Source organism: Tigriopus californicus, chromosome 3, assembly GCF_007210705.1.
Source record: "Tigriopus californicus strain San Diego chromosome 3, Tcal_SD_v2.1, whole genome shotgun sequence".
Taxonomy (NCBI): domain Eukaryota; kingdom Metazoa; phylum Arthropoda; class Copepoda; order Harpacticoida; family Harpacticidae; genus Tigriopus; species Tigriopus californicus.
Genome location: NC_081442.1, coordinates 6,661,404 through 6,686,108, shown reverse-complemented (window position 1 = coordinate 6,686,108; position 24,705 = coordinate 6,661,404). Strand labels below are relative to the sequence as shown.

General features: G+C 42.4%; 2 protein-coding genes across 2 annotated transcripts; both read right to left on the bottom strand.

Moving 5' to 3' along the window:
• Positions 1–11,078: 11,078 nt before the first annotated feature.
• Positions 11,079–18,194, bottom strand: LOC131877842 (LIM domain only protein 3-like). Its single transcript, XM_059223654.1, has 6 exons — positions 17,955–18,194; positions 17,453–17,600; positions 17,231–17,368; positions 17,017–17,142; positions 12,692–12,848; positions 11,079–11,279 (listed from the first exon to the last, which is right to left on the bottom strand). The coding sequence occupies exons 2-6, from the start codon at positions 17,560–17,562 to the stop codon at positions 11,115–11,117; spliced, it is 696 nt and encodes a 231-aa protein (XP_059079637.1). The 5' UTR covers positions 17,563–17,600; positions 17,955–18,194; the 3' UTR covers positions 11,079–11,114.
• A 1,265-nt stretch (positions 18,195–19,459) lies between these two features.
• On the bottom strand, positions 19,460–21,296 carry LOC131877838 (uncharacterized). Its single transcript, XM_059223648.1, has 2 exons — positions 21,203–21,296; positions 19,460–21,112 (listed from the first exon to the last, which is right to left on the bottom strand). Exon 2 carries the CDS (start codon positions 20,944–20,946, stop codon positions 19,603–19,605), a length of 1,344 nt encoding a protein of 447 aa, XP_059079631.1. The 5' UTR covers positions 20,947–21,112; positions 21,203–21,296; the 3' UTR covers positions 19,460–19,602.
• Between the last annotated feature and the right edge of the window lie 3,409 nt (positions 21,297–24,705).

Sequence of the window (24,705 nt, the reverse complement as noted above, 5' to 3'; positions counted from 1 at the left end):
TCTCTTTAAGTCTTTTGAACCCAGGGGATTGCATTGGTCTTCAACATGTCTCAGTATTTGTGGTGGTTGATCTTGACACCAAGAGGAACAAAAACCAATGGCAGCATCTTCCCGTCCGACATCACCCCTGACCATACCATCACAGAGGCGGGCTTCAGGCGGCCAAAAATGGCTCTTCGGTCAAAGGGATCGAGCGGAAATTGTTGCCAATCTCTCTCTGTTGGTCTGGGGATTGTGGATGGGCTGGACCGTGAATATCTCCTCATCTCTCCAGCACAATGGGCCAAGTTCATCCCGCTTGATTTTCCGGAGCAAATCTTGGCTCCTTTTCAATCCTTTTGGCATCACTGAAGAGGTGGAGTTTTGACTTCCGGTGCACACTGTGGCCCAAGTCACTTTTAACAACTCGCTGGACAGTGGTGTGGCTGACACCAGACTGCATTGCAATCCTCAGCATGCTTTGGCTGTTTTGTTGCGAATCTTATCCTTGATCATCCTGATGAGCTCTGAAGTCCTTTTTGTTGTTGATCAGCCACTTCTTAGCGGGTCCTCAATTGTACCAGTCTCCTTGAACCTGTTGACGGTGTTTCTGACCAACTTTGGGGACACCCTAGTTGGCCCAACAATATATCTGATTTTGTTGTTGTTGTGGTTTGTTTTGTAAACCACTTTTTGGTTTAAAACCTTCATATTTTGAATTTTGACCGAAAGTGTTTATGCAAAGTTGTTCGGCATTGTTAAAGGAGGACACTTCCTCAATTTAAGGGCGGAAATTCAAATCGTTCAAGAGAAATTTCATTTTTCTTCAGTCGAAGGTGGGTGTGCATTAGAGTTTTTTCTTAAGGTCCAAAGACGAAAAGAAAGAATGCCCTTTTTCTTATTTAAATACCGAAAAATGGACTGAAGTAGATAGAAGCTTGTATTGACTCTAGGGTCGAAAGCTTGAGTCTTGCCCGGCCAGCAAAGCCAGCCATCACATCATCCGTAAACTATTTGTGATAGGGTGTGTCCGTATCAGTCTCTGTCTGTGAGCGTGGTTAGCGTCTAAAAGTTTCCTTCAGAAAGTTCGGGGACAATCGAACTGGGGGCCTCTCCCATGTACTGAAACTGCGCCATCCACTGCACCACGTCTCCTCCCTCATAAGGGCTAATTCCAAAGGCAGGATTCGAACCTTCGCCATCTGGAGAACCATGCCGGTCCTCTAATAGGTACATTAAACCACTCGTCTACATTAGATCCTTAACTCTAAAGCGTATATATTCTGGGCTCTTTCTAAGCATACTAATCTTGGGCACTGAAATAACCTATCAGGAAACATAAATTATTGTTGGCTTATAAGGAGCTTGCCTTGAATAAGAAAACAGTACAAATATTGAACGTGCGAAATAGACACAACAAATGGCCTTTCAAATCTACCTTTCTTCATCATTTTCTTCCACCTTTTAGTTACCTTTTTTTGCTGATTTTTTTCTGCCCTTTTCTCCGAGGACTAGTAAAGTCAAATCTTCATTTACTTTGATATAGTCATATATATTTTGATCTTAAATACAGGTTCTTACCACTTGAACTGTCGTCATCTTACTGGCAAAGAACGCTGGACGACCCAATGCGTATCAAGAATGAACCCGCTACTTCAACCGGGCCACCGCCTTTCAATCCCAATGACCATGATATCAACGTGATCAGAGCATCAAGCAATCGTTGGAACAGTTTGAGATCTCTTACGATCATGTCTTGGAAAGAAAACCACGTGATGCCTGGCAGCAAATGCACGCAATGCAAGGGCGAAGAAAAAGAAGCTTTTGTAGTATGTAGGAGAGAATAGTCTCCATGACATCCAATCATTGTGCCGCAATGTTCGGACTGATGAAAATAGACAAGCAGGGTCATCATTGAGCCCTGAAACAGCAATACCGACAAAACAGCAATTCACAAGCAAACTGGAACACAACGACACCAGCCACACAACAATACTAGCCAAACAACAACACTAGCCACACGACGACACGAGCCACATAACGACACCAGACAAATAACGACACCAGCCACACAACGACACCAGACACATAACGACACCAGCCACACAACGACACCAGCTGCACAAAGATTCCAGCACATAACGACACCAGACAAATAACGACACCAGCCACACAACGACACCAGCCACATAACGACACCAGACACATAACGACACGAGCCACACAACGACACCAGCTGCACAAAGATACCAGCCACACAACGACACCAGACACATAACGACACCAGCCACACAACGACACCAGCTGCACAAAGATTCCAGCACATAACGACACCAGCCACAAAGTTCTTCTAACCCATCTCCAGTTGGGGGCCAGTATTCGTCTTTGAGCTTGAACTCACCCAGGCCAGCCTTTTTGACCGGTTTCACTCAAGATCATGCCGGCTTTTGAGTAATGGGCAACCCTATTTCAAAAACATTGTGATCTGACGTAATCTGGGTTGCTAGGCGTTACATCGGCAAACCGGCATCGGCATTGGATCAGATCAGGGTCATTAAGAAAAAGACCAAGTCCAGAACGTTATTTGCTCTGGTGGCTACACTTCTATGCTGAGAGAAGTTGCTCAAGATCGCAAACTCCTCCAGCTTTTCGAACAACTGAGATGTTGATTGCGAAATGGTAATATACCCATCGGGACTAGCCTCCCACTCTATGACGCTGGCTAGAAAATCGAAGTCCCAAACAAAGAAAACCTTCAAGCAAAGTGCCTTTTCCAACTTATTTCCAGTGAATTGGAGAGCTGACATGAAAGAGCTTACTTGAACAAGAAGGGGGCCTATACAATTGTTACAAAAGACAGATCAAGCCCTTGGATATGACAAACTAAGACCTCTACTTCTCCATTCGACATTTGTACATGACTAAAGTGCCAGTCATTCCTAACATATAGGCATACACCCCCATGTGGGAAAATGCGATTATCAGGACGCTCCCTAGCACAACGAACTAAGTTGAAAACAATTATTAAATCTTCATCTATGACCCTAGGTGGAAGCCAGGTTTCTATTATAGAGATGAATGAAATCGCTCTCTCAAGAGTTAACTTTTCTAAAATCTTGACCTTTGTGCTGCCGTTTTTTTAGAAATCAGACAATGCACGTTCAAATGTAGCCCCTTTTGGGCCTGTCTTTTGATGAACCAAGTTCACAAGATCTAATGGGGCTGAGCTAATGGGAAGTTTGGTTTTGGGAAATGGGTTGAGCAGCTACATTTGAATAGGAACGTATTTTGGGCATAGGGGTGGGACAAAGAATATTAGGAAGGCAGGTTTTTATAAGAATGGGTGTAGATTGGGTTTCTAAGGGAAGAGGAGGAAATTGGGAGAGAGAATAGGAGATAGAAGGAGGGAGCTAAACGAATTAAGGTTAGGCATTTGGTTTCGAAATAGGGTCAGCTCTAAAGCTACGAAACTGAACTTGTCTGTACCTTTGCCCTCTTTGTGCCCCCTCTTCATGGACAGAGGTACACCATACGTTAAAGCACGTCTTAAGTCTAATGGACTGACGGCCTATGTATGGGGGAAAAAATCAACAATCCACCTTTGAACATCCCTTCTTCCTATTGTAAATCTCAAGGCCGAACTTGAGAAGCTTTTGCCACCATTTAGGGTGGTCAAACTGACAGCCTTTTCCTTCTTCAGGACAAGGCTTCTTCCGGTAAGCAGCACAAACTGTTTTCTCTTCAACTGTCTTTTCGTGCTCTATTTTAAGAGGAGGTACTGCTCTAGGAAACATCGAACTCAAGTACTGTGCTACAGAGAACATTATTGCAGACATTTTCACAAAGGCCTTACACCGCCCAAAATTTCAAAAGTTGCGAGAAACATTCAATGTGTGAAGAAAAGAGTGAGGGGAGGTGTAGGGGTTATTACGCCGGACTCTGTGTCTACCAGCAATAAGAGGTTGTGTGTTTTTTGTGTCATCCAACGGTGGTTGATCCCACGTGGATGGTGCAAATATATGGACATTGTATATTGACAGTTAACTAAAGTTAACTTGCCGGTGAACACGTGGTCTTAATCTATTAATAGCTTAGGCATTTTTCAGTGTCCTTTTTCACCACAAATACCAACAATTACTTTAAGAGAACTGGGAAAGAGAAATTGGAATGCCAAAGAAGATAAAATTATCATGGTAGTTAATGATTTGTAATCCTGCGTCGAAATACATAGGTACTGTTTAAAACTGCGGCTATCACCAACATTGACAAAGAGCATTGTTTTGGGGTGGTGCAAAAGCAACCAGAATGGGAATACCCGGCAGGTACACTCTTGCTTGACGGCATCAAGTTCATGTCCAAAGAACAACAGGGGTGAAGGTTTAAATGGTTTGGCGTGAGGGTTGGCTTTGATGTTATGCTTTTCCCTTTGACCACGAATGGAAATTGGGGCCCTATGGAATGGAATGCATTAAGTTTACATGCAGAAGGATACTAGCACCTTTTCACCTTTTTCAGGGTTTTCTGGTAACATCAACTAAAACTTGGGCAACTCTGGTCCGTTTGCCTCTCTGGTCCATTTCTCCCACTAGTCCGTTTCCAACTCTGGCCCATTTCCCTCTCTGGTCCGTTTCCCACTCTGGCCACCTTCCCACACTGGCCCATTTCCCACCCTAGTCCGTTTCCCACTTTGGCCCATTCGCCACTCTGGCCTGTTTCCCACACTGGCCTGTTTTCCACTCTGGCCCGATTCCCATCCTGGCCCATTTCCCACACTGGCCTGTTTTCTGCTCTGGCCTGTTTCCCACTCTGGCCCAATTCCAGTTGGGATAAGTTCACCAATTCTTCGAAACAGTTGTTCAGGGACATTGGGCCGTTGTTCCTGGACACTTATATCCGGCCCATTTCCCACACTGGCTCATTTACTACTCTGACCCATTTACCTTTCTGGCCTGTTTCTCATTCTGACCCATTTCCGACTCTGGTGCTCTCAAAAACCACGTAAAACCACCATCGTCATTGTAATTGAAACTTAAACTGGGTTGGGACAAAGTTCATCAATCCTTTGAAACACTTGTTCAACGACATTGGGCCGTTGTTCCAGGACATTAATATTCGGCCTGTTTCCCAATTTGGGCCGTTTCCCATCCTGGCCCATTTTCCACACTGGCCCGTTTCCCACACTGGCCCGTTTCCCACTCTGGCCCGATTCCCACTCTGTTCCTTTTCCCCCACTGGCCCGTTTTCCACTCTGGCCTGTTTCCCACTCTGGCCCAATTCCCACTCTGTTCCATTTCCCGCTCTGGGGCTCTAAAACTACATAAAGCCACTATTGTCATTGTAATTGACCTGTAAAACTGGGTTCGGACAAGGTTCATCAATCCTTTGAACCACTTGTTCACAGAAATTGGGTTGTTGTTCCAGGACATTGATATTTGGCCTGTTTCCCACTCTGGGCCGTTTCCCTCTCTGGCCTGTCTCTCACTCTAGCCCAGTTCCCACACTGGCCCGTTTCCCACTCTGGCCCGATTCCCACTCTGTTCCTTTTCCCCCACTGGCCCGTTTTCCACTCTGGCCTGTTTCCCACTCTGGCCCAATTCCCACTCTGTTCCTTTTCCCCCACTGGCCCGTTTTCCACTCTGGCCTGTTTCCCACTCTGGCCCAATTCCCACTCTGTTCCATTTCCCGCTCTGGGGCTCTAAAACTACATAAAGCCACAATTGTCATTGTAATTGACCTGTAAAACTGGGTTAGGACAAGGTTCATCAATCCATTGAACCACTTGTTCACAGAAATTGGGTTGTTGTTCCAGGACATTGATATTTGGCCTGTTTCCCACTCTGGGCCGTTTCCCTCTCTGGCCTGTCTCTCACTCTAGCCCAGTTCCCACACTGGCCCGTTTCCCACTCTGGCCCGATTCCCACTCTGTTCCTTTTCCCCCACTGGCCCGTTTTCCACTCTGGCCTGTTTCCCACTCTGGCCCAATTCCCACTCTGTTCCATTTCCCGCTCTGGGGCTCTAAAACTACATAAAGCCACTATTGTCATTGTAATTGACCTGTAAAACTGGGTTCGGACAAGGTTCATCAATCCTTTGAACCACTTGTTCACAGAAATTGGGTTGTTGTTCCAGGACATTGATATTTGGCCTGTTTCCCACTCTGGGCCGTTTCCCTCTCTGGCCTGTCTCTCACTCTAGCCCAGTTCCCACACTGGCCCATTTCCCATTCCGGTCCGTTTCTCACTCGGGTCTGATTACCACTCTGGCCTATTTCACACTCTGGTACCTTTGGCGTCTTAGCTTTGTAAAGAAAAGGTTGCCAAGTTTTGGGTTGTTCGTTTATTTGATCATAACCTTTAAAACCTCAAAATACAAATACCTCCATCAGGAGAAAACTGTTTTCAAGTGTACAAAAGGGAATGCACTTCTTAGATTAATAGTTAGTGAGTTGGTCAGTGATGATTGGATAATTGCCGCCACAAAGACCCTCCTCAGTCACAGATCAACATAATTACATATCAAACACCCAATCTGTCTGGAGCGTGAGAAATTTACCAATCTTAGTTATCGGTTATGGAGAATGCATTGTAGGAGGCAAAGACCAAAACCCAAGGACCAGAAGAAACATTAGAGCTTGGTGGAGGTTCAAATGATTGATTCGTGGTAGAAGGTTCTATAAACTGGGAATGAGCAGGTTTGAGACGGTCCAATCTTATTGAGTCTTGTCGACCATTGTTGCGTTGGCAAGCACGTCCTTGGCCAATTCAAAAGCGGTTTGACACTCATGGGACCATTTGATTGCTTGCCCTTTTCCACTGCAAACTTGGTGAAGAGGATGAATTTTGTTTGCCAGTCCAGGCAAAAAACGGTGGTAAAAGATCACAATTCCGAGAAACGTCTGAACTCCTTTCTTTGAAGTGATCACTGGGAACTCTCAAACTGCCCTCCCTTGGTCCTTGGTTGGTAAAATTCCATCCACCGAGATGTGGTGTCCGAGAAATGTCAGCTCAGAAACACCAAACAAACACTTTAAGTGCGTGCAGCACCGGCACCTTGAAGAGCTCAAAAAACCTGTCTCAAGTGTTCATCTCTAGAAGCACTAGCAACTAAAATGCTGTCCAAATACACGAAGATGAATGGCATGCCTCTCAACACTCGATCCATTAAACGCTGAAATGTTTGAGCAACGTTTTTTAAACCAAAGGCATGCGTAAGAATTCGAAGAGACCAAAAGGAGTAATCACTGCCGTTTTGGGAACATCTTCCCCTGCCATTGGAATTTGGTGATATCCTCTGGCGAGATCAATCTTGGAGAAAATGCACTTCCCAGGCAAATTAGCGTTAAAATGTGCAATGTGAGGGATTGGGTACCAATCATCGGTTGTTACAGCATTCAGACGTCGAAAATTCCCGCATGGGCGTCACAAACCGTCATATTTTTTGACCACATGGAGACAAGAACCCCACGGTGATTCCGAAACACGACATATGCCTAAATTGACCATTTTTTCAAACTCAGCTTTGGCAGCTGTAAGTTTTTTACTCGAAAAACGTTGAGCACCGGCAAAAATGGGAGGACCAGAGGTGGATAGATAATGCTTCACTCAATGCAATGATTCTGACGGCCGGCGGAAACTTGGGATGGTTACGTCTGGAAACTTGTTAATAATGCGAGAACTGAAATCCTCCAGCCTTAATTAAACAAATGCTTGCAACTGGAACGGTTCCGGGGCTAGTAGGGAGCACTTTCGAGTGATCAAGGTCAATTAGGCATCGCCCTTTCAAATCAACGGCAAGGTTATTGGAGACCAAAAAATCCACCCCCAATATAGGTTGATGCACATCAGCCAAATAAAACGATTGTTTATATTTTCGATTGGCAAAGGCCAAATTAATTAGTTTTATCCCCCACGTGCGTATTCCTGACCCATTGGTAGCGCCAAGCATTTGAGAACTTGAGCCACTGTGATGATCGCAATTGGATGCTGGGAACATGGACACTTCGGCACCTGTATCTATAAGATAATTGCACCCAGTCAAACGATCAGTGGCTCCCAAAGTTGCTTTCTCACCTGGATTTGTTGCGAGGCCGGTCATTTTGGCGGTTAATGGTCGGCCGACACGTTTCCCGCCAACGGTGCATTGCTCATGTCACAAGGCGTTAAGGACGTGTGTAGGCACTTTCTTTCTTTGAGCCCATAGGAAGCGTGGTACCAACACCTGAGTGATTTAGTCTTGACTCCAGATGTTTTTTCATGAACGTGGTTCCCAATAAAGACGGGCTGGATCAAGGTCAAAGAATGATCACTAGCTTTTGGGACCTCATCCATAGCTTTAACCAGATCTATGATATCTGGAGGTGGATTTCGGTCAAGAGCTTGTTGGATTGTTGGGGGAAGACGACTGAGGAAAAACGCCCAAAGCAGCTTTGACTTCTGCTCCTTGGAGTCCACCAGTGCTTGCATATGCCTCAAAAGGGCCGTGGGCCTCTGATCACCAAGTTCCGCGATCTCAAAAAGCTCGCAGTACAATTGAGCTTCAGACTTTCCAAAAACTTCCAACAAAACGCCTTTAAGTTCAGAGTATTGATTTGTGGTTGGTGGGTTAATGGTAAAATGGGCAATTTTGCATATCACACTCCTGTTGATTGCTTGAATAGCGTGGTGAAATTTGGTGAGTTAAGAGGTAATTCCTTTAAGGGAGAACTGTGCCTCAACCAAAGTAAGAAGATGGACAATTTGATGCTCATGGCGTCCACGGCTTTTACCATTCCTTCTAAGTCAGGTTTGGAATCTTCAAAGGTCATCATGAAAAAGTTCTTTTGCGTCAGGGTCACCAGTTTGGCGTCTTAAATTTGTAGAGAAAAGGCCGCCAAGTTTTGGGTTATTCATTTATTTGATCATCACCTTTAAAACCCCAAAATACAAATACCTCCATCAGGAGAAAACTGTTTTCAAGTGTACAAAAGGGAATGCACTTCTTAGATTAATAGAGTTAGTGAGTTGGTCAGTGATGATTGGATAATTGCCCCCATATTCCTTTTCTACTCTGGTCCATTTCCCACTCTGGCCTGTTTCCCATTCTGGCCCATTTCCCATTCCATTCCGTTTCCCACTCCGGTCTGTTTCCCTCTCTGGCCCGTTTCCCACTCTGGCCTGTTTCCCATTGTGGTCCGTTTCTTACACTGGCCTGTTTGCCATTCCGGTCTGTTTCTCACTCCGGTCTGTTTCTCACTCCGGTCGGATTCCCACTCTGGTCCCTTTTCTACATTGGTCCGTTTCCCACTCTGGCCTGTTTCCCACTCTGGTCTGTTTTCCCCTCTGGCCCATTTTCCACATTGGCCCGTTTCCCTCTCTGGCCCGATTCTGGCCCCTTTCACACTGTGGTCCGTTCCTTACACTGGCCTGTTTGCCATTCTGGTCTGTTTCTCACTCTGGTCGGATTCCCACTCTGGTCCCTTTTCTACATTGGTCCGTTTCCCACTCTGGCCTGTTTCCCACTCTGGTCTGTTTCTCACTCTGGTCGGATTCCCACTCTGGTCCCTTTTCTACATTGGTCCGTTTCCCACTCTGGCCTGTTTCCCACTCTGGTCTGTTTCCCACTCTGGTCGGATTCCCACTCTGGTCCCTTTTCTACATTGGTCCGTTTCCCACTCTGGCCTGTTTCCCACTCTGGTCTGTTTCTCACACTGGTCTGTTTCCCACCCTGGCCCAATTCACCCTCCGGTCCGTTTCCCGCACTGGCCCATTTTCCACATTGGCCTGTTTCCCTCTCTGGCCCAATTCCCACCCTGGCCCATTTCCCACCCTGGCCCATTTCCTACTCTTGCCCGTTTTCCACTCTGGCCAATTTCTCACTTTGGGGTTCTAAAAAACCACATAAAGCCTCTATGGTGGTTGCAATTGACATTTAAACCTGGGTTGGGACAAACCTTAATCCTTTGAAACAGTTGTTCACAGACATTGGGCCGATGTTCCTGGACAATTATATTTGGCCCGTTTCCCACTCTGGCCCATCTCCACACGGGCCCATTTCCAACTTTGGCCCGTTTCCCACTCCAGTCTAATTCCCACTCTGGCCCGTATCCCACTCTGGTCTGTTTCTCTCTGGTGCTCTCAAAAACCACAAAAAGCCTCTATGGTTGTTGCAATCGACCCTTAAACCTGGGTTGGGACAAATTTCATCAATCCTTTGAAACAATTGCTCACGGACATTGTGCCATTGTTCCTGGACATTTATTTCCAGCCCATTTTCCAATGTGGCCCGTTTCCCACTCTGGTCCATTTCCCAGATTGGCCAATTTCCTATTCTGGCCTGTTTCCATCTCTGGCCCGTTTCCAACTCTTATCCAATTGAGAACCTTGCCTTGGATCCCAATGTCATGTTGCCTGTTCAACAAAGGGCGATGATCTACTTTTTCAAGTGCCTTGGCAAAGTCAAGATATGCAACATCAATTGGCTCGCGCCTCTTTAGTTCAATGATATATGTGCACAATCAGTTGGGTAACAATGCTAACTAAAATGCGCTCGGAACCCATCCTGACAAAGAAGAAGGACTTCATGCAGTTCAAAAATTCGACATGATCTTCTCAAATATTTGTTTGAGGTCAGAGTAATGGACCTATACCTCCTCGGGAGCAAATTATCTCCCAATTTAAATACTTCTCATCCTATCATGCTGCAAGGAGGTAAATGTTCCCCAAAAAGGAAAAAGAATAAGAGGGAAAAAAGACCTAAAGGACCAAACGGCAAAAATAGATCTGAAATGTGAAAACATGCCAAAAAAGGTCGAAAATGAATCGAAAAAGCGTCGAAAAATTGGGAAACGGTTGAAAATGTAAAATTGGCTCTTAAAAGTAGGAAACCTAGTCTAAAGTGTTTTTTCATCTAAAAATAATATAAACATTGAAGTGCTTTTTAAGTTTTTAACCTTTTTTGCGAGGTCTGTGATGCCATGAGGTCAGATCGGACAGATACGTTGCCAAGAGTGCCTTAACTAAAAACATTTCAATAGGATGTCTTTATCATCGACTAAAATTACTCAAAACAGGCCATGAGCAACGGAACAAAATTCACCCCACCACATTTTAACATTACTGCAATAGCTTCTCCAATCTATTTATTTCCATTTTTTGAAGTCACAACGCTGGAATTGAAGGAGATATATCTCCCGGTCCTTTTACTTGAGAGTTAACATTTCTTTGATTCACGTCGGTTGAAGGCTGGGCTGTTGAGTTTGGAAGACGTTGACCTTGTGAGGTGTGATTGGTTCGGGTATAATTCAGGAATGATTGTCCTTGGTCCTGAAAGTACCAAAAACTTTATATCATTTATGCTTTGACAATCTTGACACGGAAGACTTTTTTATTATCGATCCCAGATGGTCTGAGACTTATTGATATTCAAATTAGTAGCATTTCATTATTTCTGTCATTTCTGCAAAAGTTGTTATTGAAACAAATTAAGCCATAGAATATCAACCTCACATTGATTCAAATCATTATTGGTTGCCGGTTTCAGACTGAAAGAAGTAAGTGCAAGTCACAGACACGCTAAAAATTCCCCTTCAACGTTCTTGCCATGGTGATATCTATTTTCCTTTCGACTTAGGGCAAAAAATGTAAATGAACAATGTAAAGCGGAGATATGATCTTCCACACTAATTGTTGCAATTATAAGCTATCTACTATCACATTAAATTAGTACCGTTACGGGTAATTCCAAAATATACCCCGTACAAGAGGGATTGAGAGAAACTCTAAAACGAGTGTCTAACAAATATCATTCGATCAGAGCTATCTCAATTTCTTCGTAACTCAAGCAATAAGTATTATTATTTTTGTATCTTCATTGCGAGTTTGGGTCTCATTGGATTAAGAACATTGGATTATGTATAGTCCTCAACATGAGTTTTTGTTGTTGAAGTAAAAGCGAAATAGTTTTAAAACAAGAAATGTTAAAGAGTTCGAAAAGTCTCATTTCTAAGTGTTGTAATTATTGGCTATCTACTTTCACTACTCTACTATTACTACTTCTACTATCACATTAAATTATTACCGTTGCGGGTAATCCCAAAATTTACAAGAGGGATTGATAGAAACGCTAAAACGAGTGTCCAACAAATATAATTTGATCAGAGCTATCTCATTTTCCTCGTAACTCAGCAACACCTCTTTTTGATAAGTCAAAGTTTCATGTATAGATCTCAACATGAGTTTTTATAGTTGAAGTAAAAGTGAAAATAACCTTAATATAAGAAATGTTGAAGAGTTCGAAAAGTCTCATTTCACCGAATACAATTAAACTCCCATTTTTTGGTGCTCTTTGCTGCGTCATGGTAGCAGGAAGCCATTAATGATAAATTCAATGTCAAGGTCTATATCTTAACATTTATTTTGAGAGCAAACAGTTTTCCCGGGAGTCGCCAATAGCCAATAGAAGCGCAATATTACTTATACAAGGAAAGTAGAAAACTAGTTTACTTGAAAATTCTTTGCCCACTTCGTTAGCGCTACTGTTTGTCGATGATCTCGTAATAGGCTAAAAAGACCAAGAAATTCTTTCTGTGAGGAAACGTCTTGCCTCAGGACGACAAATTAGTGGCCTTCGAGAATTTTCAATTCAAAACTTATAATTTTCAACAACCATTAAGGAAACCTTAATGAAAACTACTTTGCAGATAATTGAGGTTTAAAAATATCATCAGAAAATATACCCTCTCATTTTGACGAAATGGACCGTTTCTGTTGGTTATGTGTTTGATATGAGCAATTCCACTGGAAGGAAAATTTGCAAAAACCATCCGTTCTTCATAATCGTATTCGCATAAAACTTTGTTGTCGCATAAGAAAAAGCGGTCCCCAACGCAAAACCTGAAAAGAAGGAAATATATTAATTCGACTTTCACATGAAATAATCCTCTTCATGCTTCCAGCTAGATATTGACATAAACGTTCAGAAGGTGGAAGTTGGACGACCAACCACTTGGTTGGCTATTGCAGTGCTGCAAACCGTTTTTTGATCAATTCCCAGGACACTAGTCATTGTAAGGTGTGGTTTAGCAAAACGCAGAAACCCCTTTGGTAGGTCAAATCATGTCTTTTATTTGAGAACTTCCTTTCCGCTACTGGAAATGGGATCCCCAGTAGTTCAAGATGAAAGAGTTACAGTGGAACCCGCTTATATCGTCTCCCTCGGGACCGAGCCAAATTGACGATAGATCCGGACTGACGATGTATCCAGATGTTCTCTATCAGGTGCATAACGACGTTAAAATGCAAATTAAAGCGAGTGTTTAAATGATATATAACTAAAAAGAAGCTTCAACTTTTAAAACTTTGATTTCTAAGGAAACTATCATGGAAGGTTTTGGAGGCACATTTAAACTCAGAACCAAGATGAAATCGGCTTGGGTGGCAGCCAAATGAAGAAGTAGGGTGATCAGATTTTTTTTCTGTGTTCAGTTTTTGTTTTCATATCAAGTTGATCAGAAAAGTTAATGTTTTTTTAAATTTCACGCAACAAGCTAGTTCAGATATGGCGTGTAATCAGAACCGAAGGATTTTTTTAAGCACAAATAGGTTGTGTAATAAAATTCTTTTTAAAAAATTGTTTCAAAATGACGATATATCTGGAGTGAGGCGACGATGTAAGCGGAGTCGATTCATATACAAAACTGTAAAGATGAATCGGGACTTTGAAAAAATGGCGATGTACGCGAATTGACGATATAAGCGGAGACGGTATAAGCTATCTAAATATCTAAACCTAATTTCATTTAGCTTATAATTGATATAATATCTGATCCACCAACGAATTAAAGTTGGCGGATCTGGCTAGCCCTTGAATATAGTTTTTTTGCATTTTGGGTACTTGGGTCGGAGGGGTGAGCCTCGCCCAGCCAGCGAAGTTAGCCATTACATCGTCCATTTATTTTTCCGATAGGCAATGTCTTAGTCCGCATTAGATTGGTTCTCCGTCTGTGGATGTGGTTAGCGTCTAAAAGTTTCCTTGATCAGGAATTTGGTCAAAAACTTGTCTCCATTATGTGACTTAAATTCTCTTAAAGGATCAAAAGTATTGTATCAGATATTTTTTCTACCTTTCTGAATACTGCAAAGTCTCAATTTCTTCGATCTTTCCCAATACGAGAGCTCACTCATTCCATCATTAATGTTCCTAGTGAAACACCTATGGACCTTTTCAACCTTTTGCAAGCTTGCTGAACTAATTTTAGCCCAAATGGGCGAGGCATATTCAAGATGCGGCTGAACAATCGACTTGTGTTAGTGTGATACTATCTCTGGACTTAAACGTGCGATATATCCAACCACATATTTGAAAAGCTTTACCAACTTTCAACTGGATGTGCTCATCGAACTTTCCATCATCTTGGAGGGCTACACCTAAATCCTTCTTGGATGACACCTGCTGAATGCCCTTAACTTCATCATCTAATAGTGGAGTGTCTAATGACGTCGAACCAAAGGTCATTCATTGAGCATAATTTCATTCCATTCAGTGCCATGTTACTCGCAGCAACCCAAGAGTAGATTCGTTCTACTGTAGGTCTTTTGCAATGCTACTGAAATCTTGGCCATTCCTTCCAGAAACTACTGACAGGTAATTCTAAGCTTTTGAAGCGGAGCAATGAAGATTATGGACACCAGAGGTCCTAAAATGGAGCCTTGTGAAACACTCGACTTGACATCATACATGTCACCGTAACCAATTGCTTCCAGCCACGAATGAAACTTCTGGAACAATTGAGAACCTTACCTTGGATTCCTATACCGTGGAGCCTGCTAATTAGGAGTCTAGGATCTACTTCGTCAAAGTCCTTGGCAAAGTCAAGATGAAGTAGATCAACTGACTCAGTACTCTCAAGCCTCTCAATGACTTGCAACATATGCTCAATCAGTTAGGTAACTTTGGTTATTCTTTGTCCTGAAGTTGGGTATTGCTCTATTAAAAATAACACTTCAGTGTCAAAAAAGCTTGTCTGTGTGACCATTTGCTTGGGAGATGGGGTCAAAGAGACATAGGATAGCTAACATCCTTGGCTACAGGGGCCCATCAATGATATCATGAGCATTGTCAAGTTCCCCAAGATCTCCCTGCACACTGTCTTCAGCCTCGAAAGGAAGACTAATGTTCTAGTGATGGGGGAGCCAGGCAAAAGTCGGACTCGTATGAGTCCTGATTTTTTGATGAATTTCGTGAAGACATACAATGTAGTTCTAAACTACTACAACTTGAATAGCTTTGCTTTGCCTACCTTGGCCATCAAATGCTCTGAAGGCACCTTGGCTAGCTTTTTAACATGGAGGATTCATTTAAGATTTCATGAATGATATTTCTTTGACTTTACAATGACATCTTTATTGGCTAAAAATTGCATATTGAGTCATTTAACCACATAAAAAATGCACATTTTATAAAAGTTAAAATCCACATTTTTAGTGTCCTTTAAAACCAAGAAAAGATTACGTGCTATCAATTACGTTTATATTAGCCAACCATTATATCGTCCCTTTTAAATTAATTGGTTGGATGGAGAAATTGAATTATTTACCGTTAACACGCTCTGCTTGTTTAGTCATTTTTGGACATTTATATTAGCTCTTCTGGACTTATTTACTTATGGACCTGTTTTGATCCTTTTGTTCACTTGGTTTTCAAAACTCTATCTGATTCACAAAATTGCCTACCTTGACGTACACGCATGAGCCAGTGGAATGTGGACGGGGATGCTAGGGTCGAGATTTCACTTATGGGAAGCGAGTGAATGCATTGCATTTCCCTTCGAGTGAGACTGGCCCCATATTTCAAATTCCAGCCCATTTGAGTGACTGGGTCAAAAGCTATGCCCTCTTAAGGCACAGTACCTCTTAAGGCTACATATTGAATGATTTAGCCCTCATCTGGTAATGAATTAGCATATTGCCATTGATTCTGTGAAGATTTATTTTGTGGGCTTAGAAAGGACATAACTTTTGATCCAGTCTTTCGATTGAGGTGAAAATCAAAGCATGTTATTTCAACAACCTGGAACCAGTCTCACACGAAGAAAAGCGAAAGCTGTTTACTTGATTCTAAAATATTACTTCTTGACCCAAGCAGCCATGTCCATATTCCAGTGGTTCATGGTACACGTTACGTTCTTACTCCAAGTTCGAGAGATTGGTGTCTCTTCAATAATTTGCGTTGTCGCTACCCAAACGCATAGTAACCTACAAAACTACCCCAAGCCCATCCATCTCCTGTAGTTTTTGCTTACGTATTCTTTGTTTCAAATAAATGCTGCAATTTTGACGGTGTCGATTTTACATGACTCTAAGGCCTCAGTTCCAGCCTCCTTCAAATTACAAGTATATCAATGGAGATCGATATGGGGAGCATTAAACCACTTCTCAACTAATTTGATGGCTGTCTTGCGAGCAAACCTCATTCCCTTAAGTAGCCTTCCCTCCCTTATCCCAAAGAGCTTTTTTCGTGAAAGCTTTTAAATATATGAAAGCCAGAACTGCAGAGTTTCCCCCCTCGTTCAGACAAAACCACTCTCTAGATTGAAGTAGGCACCCTTTAGTGCCACGTAGAAAAGTAGGAATTCTGGTCAGCTCAGCAACAACACACAGAACTTCCCTTTAACACGTCTCTTTTCGAAGTTTCATTTTTTTCCAGGAAAAGACACTCCCATTCCTGCCATTTGTCTGAATAGTTTGAGTGCTTAGTGAAATTCAATTGTAGTAAAAAATGAGGCATAAAAACTCACGACTGAAGTTGTCAACGAAATACGACAATTTCACATTTCAAGCAATAGCCGTTAGTGTCCAGCCAGTTAGTGTCGGCTCTCAGCTGAGAAATGAGAAGGATTACTTGTAGAAAATTGTTCCTATTGTGTAAAACTGGTGAAAATTGGAATGATTTCCGATTCAAACTATTTAAAGATAGTGAGAGAAAATAGAAAAAATACTGCGTTCAGTTTTTTGATCCAACTTTGCAGATTTCAGATAAATTTTTATACTTAAATCCTCTTACCTGTGGTTACATTGTTGACAAGCAAAACACTCCAAGTGGTAAACATTCGCTCTGGCTCGCATAACCATTTCAAAGGCAGGAATAACTTTATTGCAAGCCGAACAATAACCCGTTGTACCAAAGAGACTGGAAATGATAATGAATGCATGAAAGTCAGGCTCAAAAATAGTTGCTTGGTTCACCTGAATCTTCACCACCCACCAAATCCACTTACCGCAAATAATCTCTCTTGCAAAGAATGAGATTCCCTTTGGTGTAGAGTGTGGATCCAACCTCACCTAGTCTACAATCACAGCATCCACATTTCAGGCAATCCTCGTGCCAATACATTTCTAAAGCCTTGAGTAAAAACCTGACGCACCGGAGACGAGCAAAGCAAGGAATGATTGAGGACAGGTCTTTCTTAAAGCTTCAATAGTTTCATTTCAAGACCTACCTGTCATTTATTGCTCTGTGACAACCTGCACAATCATCCGATGCCGATGTTTGAGTCTCGGTTTCAATGGGCATAGACATAATTGACTTCAAATGTGTGAATACGGTCATTGACTTCACCAAGGAGAGAGCGATGCTCTAAATGCGATCTAAAAATATACGAAGTGCATTTGTTTCTAGTACTTGATGCATGATTTCGATTCGGGGTAAACTCAGCCGAATTTCTAACAATATTTAATGAAAAAAGTCAAAAAGGCTGTACAAGTATCAAGTTTGGAATGCAACACGGATTGTAATGGTCCATGTCTTAGTCAAAAATGGTCAAGATTGGCCCAAGGTGAATACCTTTAAAGCAATATTTGCATTGATTTTAGATGAAGATGAGAAAAATATTGAAACATGATAGCGATCTTTCTTTGAAATCTCTTAGTGCTCTCCCTGTCTCATTTATTGTTCGCACTATTTTGGCCAACAATGTGCGTGTGTGTGTGTGTGTGTCTTACCTTACTCCTACTTAACGAAATCATGGATGCTTTCGAACACAAATGATTGAATATGATGTAGCTTGGAATGGCTAGCAAATGTAGTTAGTAACTTGGTTGTTGTTTCTCTGGAGCACGATTAGGGGCTTATACCGCTCTGACAGCGGCAGTGTGTGATTCCTGGAAAGGGAACAGTTCTTGTGCCAAAGGGAGTTTTAAAACGATGCGCACGCCATTCTTCTTCCTCCTCCTCCTCCTCCTCCTCTTCCTCCTCGTCCTCTTTGCCTCTTCCTCGTCCACCTCGTCCTCCTCACTCTTTTCCTCGTCCTTATCCACGTCCTCGTCGTCCTCCTTGTCCTCCCTGTCCACCTCGTCTCGACTCTCACGGTCACTCGCTTTCCTTTCACGCACTGCATCCACTCACTCACTCACTCACTCACTCACTTACTCACTCACTTGCTCAGTGGCCTCATTAATGGGCTAGCGGTTAGACGAGGGACGCAATGTACCACAACTTGAAATTGGAGCTGGCTTCCCGATCCCACCAACCATCCAACCAACCATCGTACCCACCCACCAACCCACTCAACGAGCAATGACAGTATATACAGCACTCTTGTTTTGACTACATCAAGGCTGAAAGTCGAGGCTCGCCCAATGCCCAAATGCTTTTCCACGACTACTAGTTTCGGTTATGTGAGACTTTCGCATTTTAACAATACCACGCTGATTAGATGGCACAGAATAGAATGCCATTAGGGCTTTCAATCTGTGAGGGCTAGTAATCATACCGGTTGTTTTGACCCAGCGAGTTAAGAAACCCACCACTGGAGAGCTGATCATGGGAGAAACATGCTTTGGGACTGGGGAAAATGGAATTGCTTACTCAAGCAAGCGTCTTCTAGATGTGGCCAGTCAAATGTAAAGTTCGCTCTCTTTGCGTAACATTCAGACCAAAAGCTCCCAATCATTTTGATTATAGAGAGTCTCAAAGGAAGGTTTAGACTCAATGTCCAACAATAATTTGAGACCAATTTTCGTATCAAGTGGAGACGATCAATTGGACACGTCAGATGTCCATTCCATGCCAGAGCGTAGGGACTTACGGCATACTGAAGTGCGAATACAGTGCAGAAATTTGAAGTTCGTTCAACACCAAAGCTTGCTTGACAAACGTAGTCATAAAAAAAACCTATTTATTGCGAGATCTTTCTCATTGGATCATAGATTTGTTTTTTTTTACTATGCCATTCGAGGCGATGATCCAGTAAAAAATAAAGGTGTATTCTTTTTTTTAATCGAACTTTCCTTCAACGTAAGCGATTGCATCCATCGGAATGTTAACGAAGCTGCTCCTTCTTCGACCTCAACTATCCACCCTACCTAAGAATCCATCCTCCTAGAACTAAATATCTGTCCGGCCCGTTTGGTGAAACTGACGGCGTAAGCCATTGGCCGTATGAAGTCAGCTCCCCTGAGACGTATTGTTGTCTACGTACAAGCCATGGTTGCAATGGCATCAGAAATATTTCCAACATCTTTCACAAACTTTGAAGTTATTCCTTGATGAATGAACGTGAGATTGACAGTGTGTAAATAATTCATGTATTTCATGTACTATAGTGTGCCTTTATTCTTATGTTGAAATTTAATGCCTAGGTACGGGAAATTACAACTCATTATGGTCAAAACTTAAATCCATGGGGCGGAGATTAGATTTACTTTGGGAGAAAATATCACAGTCCTTAAGGGTAGATGAATCAAATTTTGCGCTACATGAATCCCCATCTTCAGGAATATGTTCTGACGTTGCTTGGTGGATGGATTCTGGCGTTGATCCGGCCCAAGAATAGACGAGAGCGTGGGTCAGTCCATCCACGATCATCTTATTGATCTCATTGTTGGTGGCATAGCGTTCTTTGTAAATGCATAGCACTGGCGCCAAACATTTCGGATTGCCCTGGCTGGTCACGAATTTGTTGACCAGCCATGCGTCTTTCATCGGCATCATCAAGTTGTCTTGCAAAAATTGGCTGAGAACGGACACGAGCTCATCTTCCAATAGATCATCGAATCTCTCCATTCTGAAATAAAGTTTCTCGAATTCTTGCTTGAATTTAAGAGCTCGGTCGTACATGTTCCACTCTTCAACCCTGGACACAGTGAAGTAGGAGAGGATCTTCTCGACTATTTTGACCACGGATTGCAAAAGATGTCGCTTGTTCAAGGCTGGAAAGTTATTGGAAATGAGAAGCCCGTTGGCAATTGCAAGCTTCATGTTATCATTGAGCGCTTGCTTTCCCAACTCATAGCCTCCAATTAGAAAGCGAGCCACCTGGCGAAAGAATTGTTGGGCCAAATCATTATTGCCAATCAAGTTGAAAAATGCCTCTTGGTTGTAGTCAGCTTCTTTCGAGAACAATTCTAAGGCCCTTTCTGTGTCAGCTTGCATAATCTCGGGTACCAATGCAATCAAACGTTTCCCACTTTCAGATCGCAGGCCCATCTCCAGATTGTCGATGAACGCCAACGAGTTCTTGATCACTTCTGGGTTTGAAACCAACGCTTCGACCCCTAATATGGCCATGGGTTCCAAGTCTGAAGTGATGATGTTGTTGGTTTTAAGATAGGAAATACAGAGCTCTGCCACTCCTTTCGGATCCGAGCTCAATGCATCGCGAAGATCTTGAAGATGTTTCCATTGCATCATGGCTGCCAGTTTGGAGGTTGCATTGGGCTTCATCTTTGGCACGGACACCTCTTCAGAGCAGGACCAGAAGTCGTTCAGCTCGATTAGTTGGTCGCGAATGTTCGAAATGGAACCCTTGTCGACAAAGACATCGACTGTCTTCTCTTCGGTGAATTTGCAGGATGCAATACGTTCCTTCAATTCGGCAGCCAAATCTAGTGTTTTCGTCAGTGAGGTAAGAAATTCTCCGGTTCGATCTTCGCCCACAACCTTTTGGGCAATTCGGTAGGCCTCTTCCGGAGTAAGAATGGTCTCCCTGTTCATAAGGAAGTCGACGATAAAGGTGTTGACGTTGATGCCTTTTTCTTTAAAAAGTAAAGATTCGACGGTGTTGTCTTGAATAGACTCTCCGCTTTGAAGTCCAATCCCCGATGATTCGAAGCCATTCTTGCCATCTAATTTCGCGTTTGAACACGAGAAGACAAGAATACTGACAAAAATAAGTGATTTGGCCATTCTAGATCAGAGCCCTTCTTCCGTCTACTGCACCAATGTTACTGAGAGAAATCTGCGAGCTTACCTGGGACGTGAGTCCAAATGTCTTGGACAGGTAAAAGCAGTTATGGACGACGAGACATCTGGCTCTCCTCTCTCGACTCGCTCTCCTTCCAATGAATGAGTATTGCTTTAAAGTTAAGCTAACATGACTAATGGTGTTCATCGTACAAATAAAGACAAAATATCAACAGTACACAGTGCTTGTGTCTTTTCAGCTATCATCTTGGGAGCACCTCCAAGTTTGTCAGTTGTCCAGTACCGTTAGTTAAGTTGAACAACCTGGAGATCTCTGATTCGTCCGAGTTGAACCAACACGATAACCTGAAAGAAAACCACGTCAGCAATGGAAACCAACGAAAGAAATACGAATACGAAAATATAGAAGGCTGCTCCATAATTCCATCCCGTCGCTTGTTAATGAAAGAGGAAGGTTGTTGTTGTTGTAGTCGTCGTTGTTGTTGTTGTTGTTAATGTAATTAATTCATTTTTTGAGAGTTTAATTAAAACTTCGCCCAAGTTCTGAACATTAGTTTAATTAGAAAGATAGAAATGATGGAGGCTGTGGCTGCGGCGAGCAGAATAATTTCTGGAAGTTTGGGTAGCTGGGTAGCTGGCTGGGTGGTGTTAGGTGGTGGGTGGTTGATAGGTGGCAAGCCCGTTCCAAGGAAAAGGAAAGGAAAAAGAAAGCCCTCGCCTTCATCCCCTTTGCGTCCTTACCAGGACAAGAAAGAGTACTCGTCGTGGTACTCATGTAGAGCATAATGAAACGAACTGTGATTCTCTAATCTAGAAGTCTTGAGGCAGATATGTGCTGTGCCCGCAGAAAAGAGAATCTGTGGAAAAAGCCTGTCTTCACCCCAAGTAGCAATACGATATCGATACATATGCCCTCACGTGTCATTTACTACTTCCAATCATCTTTTGAACTTACAACCTGCCAGTGAAGCATCTCTATATATGAGGTCTATAAGGAAGGCTTCTCTTTTGAGTGAGAGCTCAGGACCGACGACGAGACAGGCGATCGCTATTGCCGGGTAGTTAGAGAATGGAGAGTCCTCAGACCCCCTCCCGCATATCAGTGTTGCCTACCCCGTCGTAACCAGGAGCGTAATCATAGTTTCATTAAGATTGCTCATTAATTTCCTTCCCAAACTAATTAAACCTCCCTTTTTGTGTCAAGACGAGCATGTTCCCCAGCCAGGGAAACTTACTCGGCAGAGGGACCAAATTGGCACTCTCCTTACTTAGTATTCCTTATTAAACGATTCATTTTACGTACTAGTTCATAGACCAAACTTGTTCTAAAATCCATTCGCGAAACAACTGACGTTGGCGAAGCACTGAATTGTTCCCGTTTGGGAACAGATTTGAAAAGTTTCGTTCAGTCAGCTTTTCATCGACCCACAGATTGATATCGACAATTTCTCCATCGTGAGCATGTACTGTACGTTTCACTGTACATAGAAGAAGGGAACACACCATTTCTATGTGATAAGTGTTCATAAACACGTGCATGATAAGATGATCCATTCCATCGTACATAGAAGGGAGGGTAGAATATTGATTTGCTCCATTGGCTCATCTGAGAAGGGAAACCAAACCGTTGTTCCACATGATATGCTACATAAGTCCCAAACCACAGCCAACCCCAACCCAAAATTCACGCAAACACTGAAGGATTTCTATGGTGTCAACATACCTATTATTGACCCTTCAAGAGCGCTTTTGAACAAGACGCATATTTTATTGAAACAAAATAACCTCATTGATGGTGCATTAGCTTCATCAGCATACTATGGTTGCTGTAAAAACACGAAATCAATTTACAACCATTTCAAAAGTACAGAGTCAGAAATTCCAAATTGGCCAATTGGTCTAATTACTCTTGAAAGAAAGTCCAGATTTACTGGGCATCTTTAACGTTCTTATTGTCACTTCGTCACTCCGAACAAAAAACTTACATCCAAACGTTCAAGCTTAAAACACAGAAAGGTTAAAAAATCATTGATTAACCAGCAGCATTAGGTTAGAGTTTGCTCGCCATTTGCTAAGAATAATGTACCAGAATAATCTAGAATCTAAAACATCTTTGTCACCTACTCGTTTAGACCCGGAGAAGAAGCCTTAAGTAATTCAAGCAATCCTAGAAACTGGGTAAGTGAGAACGTTTCATAAATCCACATTGGGGTTACCAAAAACTTCTCAAAATTTTGTTTACTCTACTATTGACACCTCAAACCAAAGACCGCTTGGCGTGCCCTCTTGGGGCACAAGACTCTCATCCCTGGTGGGATCACTCTTGCTCCATCTCTTGGCTCTAAAGGACATTCTGACACCAAGGTTGACAGATGCCGTCTACCCAAGGTTAGATAACCTTTTTAATTGTTCAGCAAAGTGAAAAAATAACATTATCTTCCACGAGGAAGCCATCTATGAATCTCAGTGTTGAGTTTTTGTATAATCTTCCAAATCAACGCTAAAATACAATTCCTAATATGGAATTGACTTTCAAGGTGTGAGATTGCATGTTGTGAGATTTTAAGATTGTCACCAAATGGGTGATTGAAAGAAAAACAATTTACCCAATCGCAATTCAAAATGCGTGCTCTCGAAACCCCGTGGTGGTACCCCATTGCAACTCGGATTTCGGGTCGTACATTTGCTCAAACGGATTTTCGGAATCCGATTTTGGTACCTTAGTTGCGTCATAATGAAAATGTAGCATTACGTTAGATAAAATCTTTGATGGAATCTTTACCGCAATCATTATCCAATAAGGCTTCTTTTTAGGTTTCTATCACGGGTAGGTGTAAAAAGCTGAAAATGCAATCTTCAATTAAAAATTAAGTTACCAATTGTAGCCATGAAACCAATGAATTGGTTATTGTTTTCAAACACCCTGAAATTTTTCATAAAGCCCCACCCACCTTTGTTGCTTTCAAAATACCAAGCCCATAAGGAGCTGTGTATATATAGCCCAACGCATATTAAGCCCAAGCCAAGCCTGCCACGAGCAAAAAGAAACAGAGTGGCCAATAATTTGTTCTATGATTATGAATTATGTTTAAAGTGCAAAATGGTATATTCAGTTTGATATGTGTGCATAGCAGACATCCAAACAAGCCTTGCGGGCTGAAAAGGGGTTTGTTCACCCTGTTCATGAGACGAAGGTCTTTAGACATGTTTTCTCATGTAGTGATGGTTAATTCAGTCATGGTCATGGTAATGGTCAGTTCGGTCCCGTCTTTTGTTGAGAGCAGTCGCAACATTTTGTTGTTCCTGATCTTTTCAAACGGCCGGTCTGAGTGTTGTGTTGTGTAAGTGGTAGCGTGGATGCTTAAGGTAAGACACTTTTGTTCTTTAGCTTTCATTTCTTCCTATCTCTAGTAGTTTAGTCTTATATCTTTTATTTTTATGCTCATGTCGTATTTCACTTTTTTTGTCTGTCAATATTTTTTATCCCAATTCTAGGTTATTTCATGTAGTTTTGGCTTAAGGAGTAGTTCATTTTGTTTTTATTGTTTA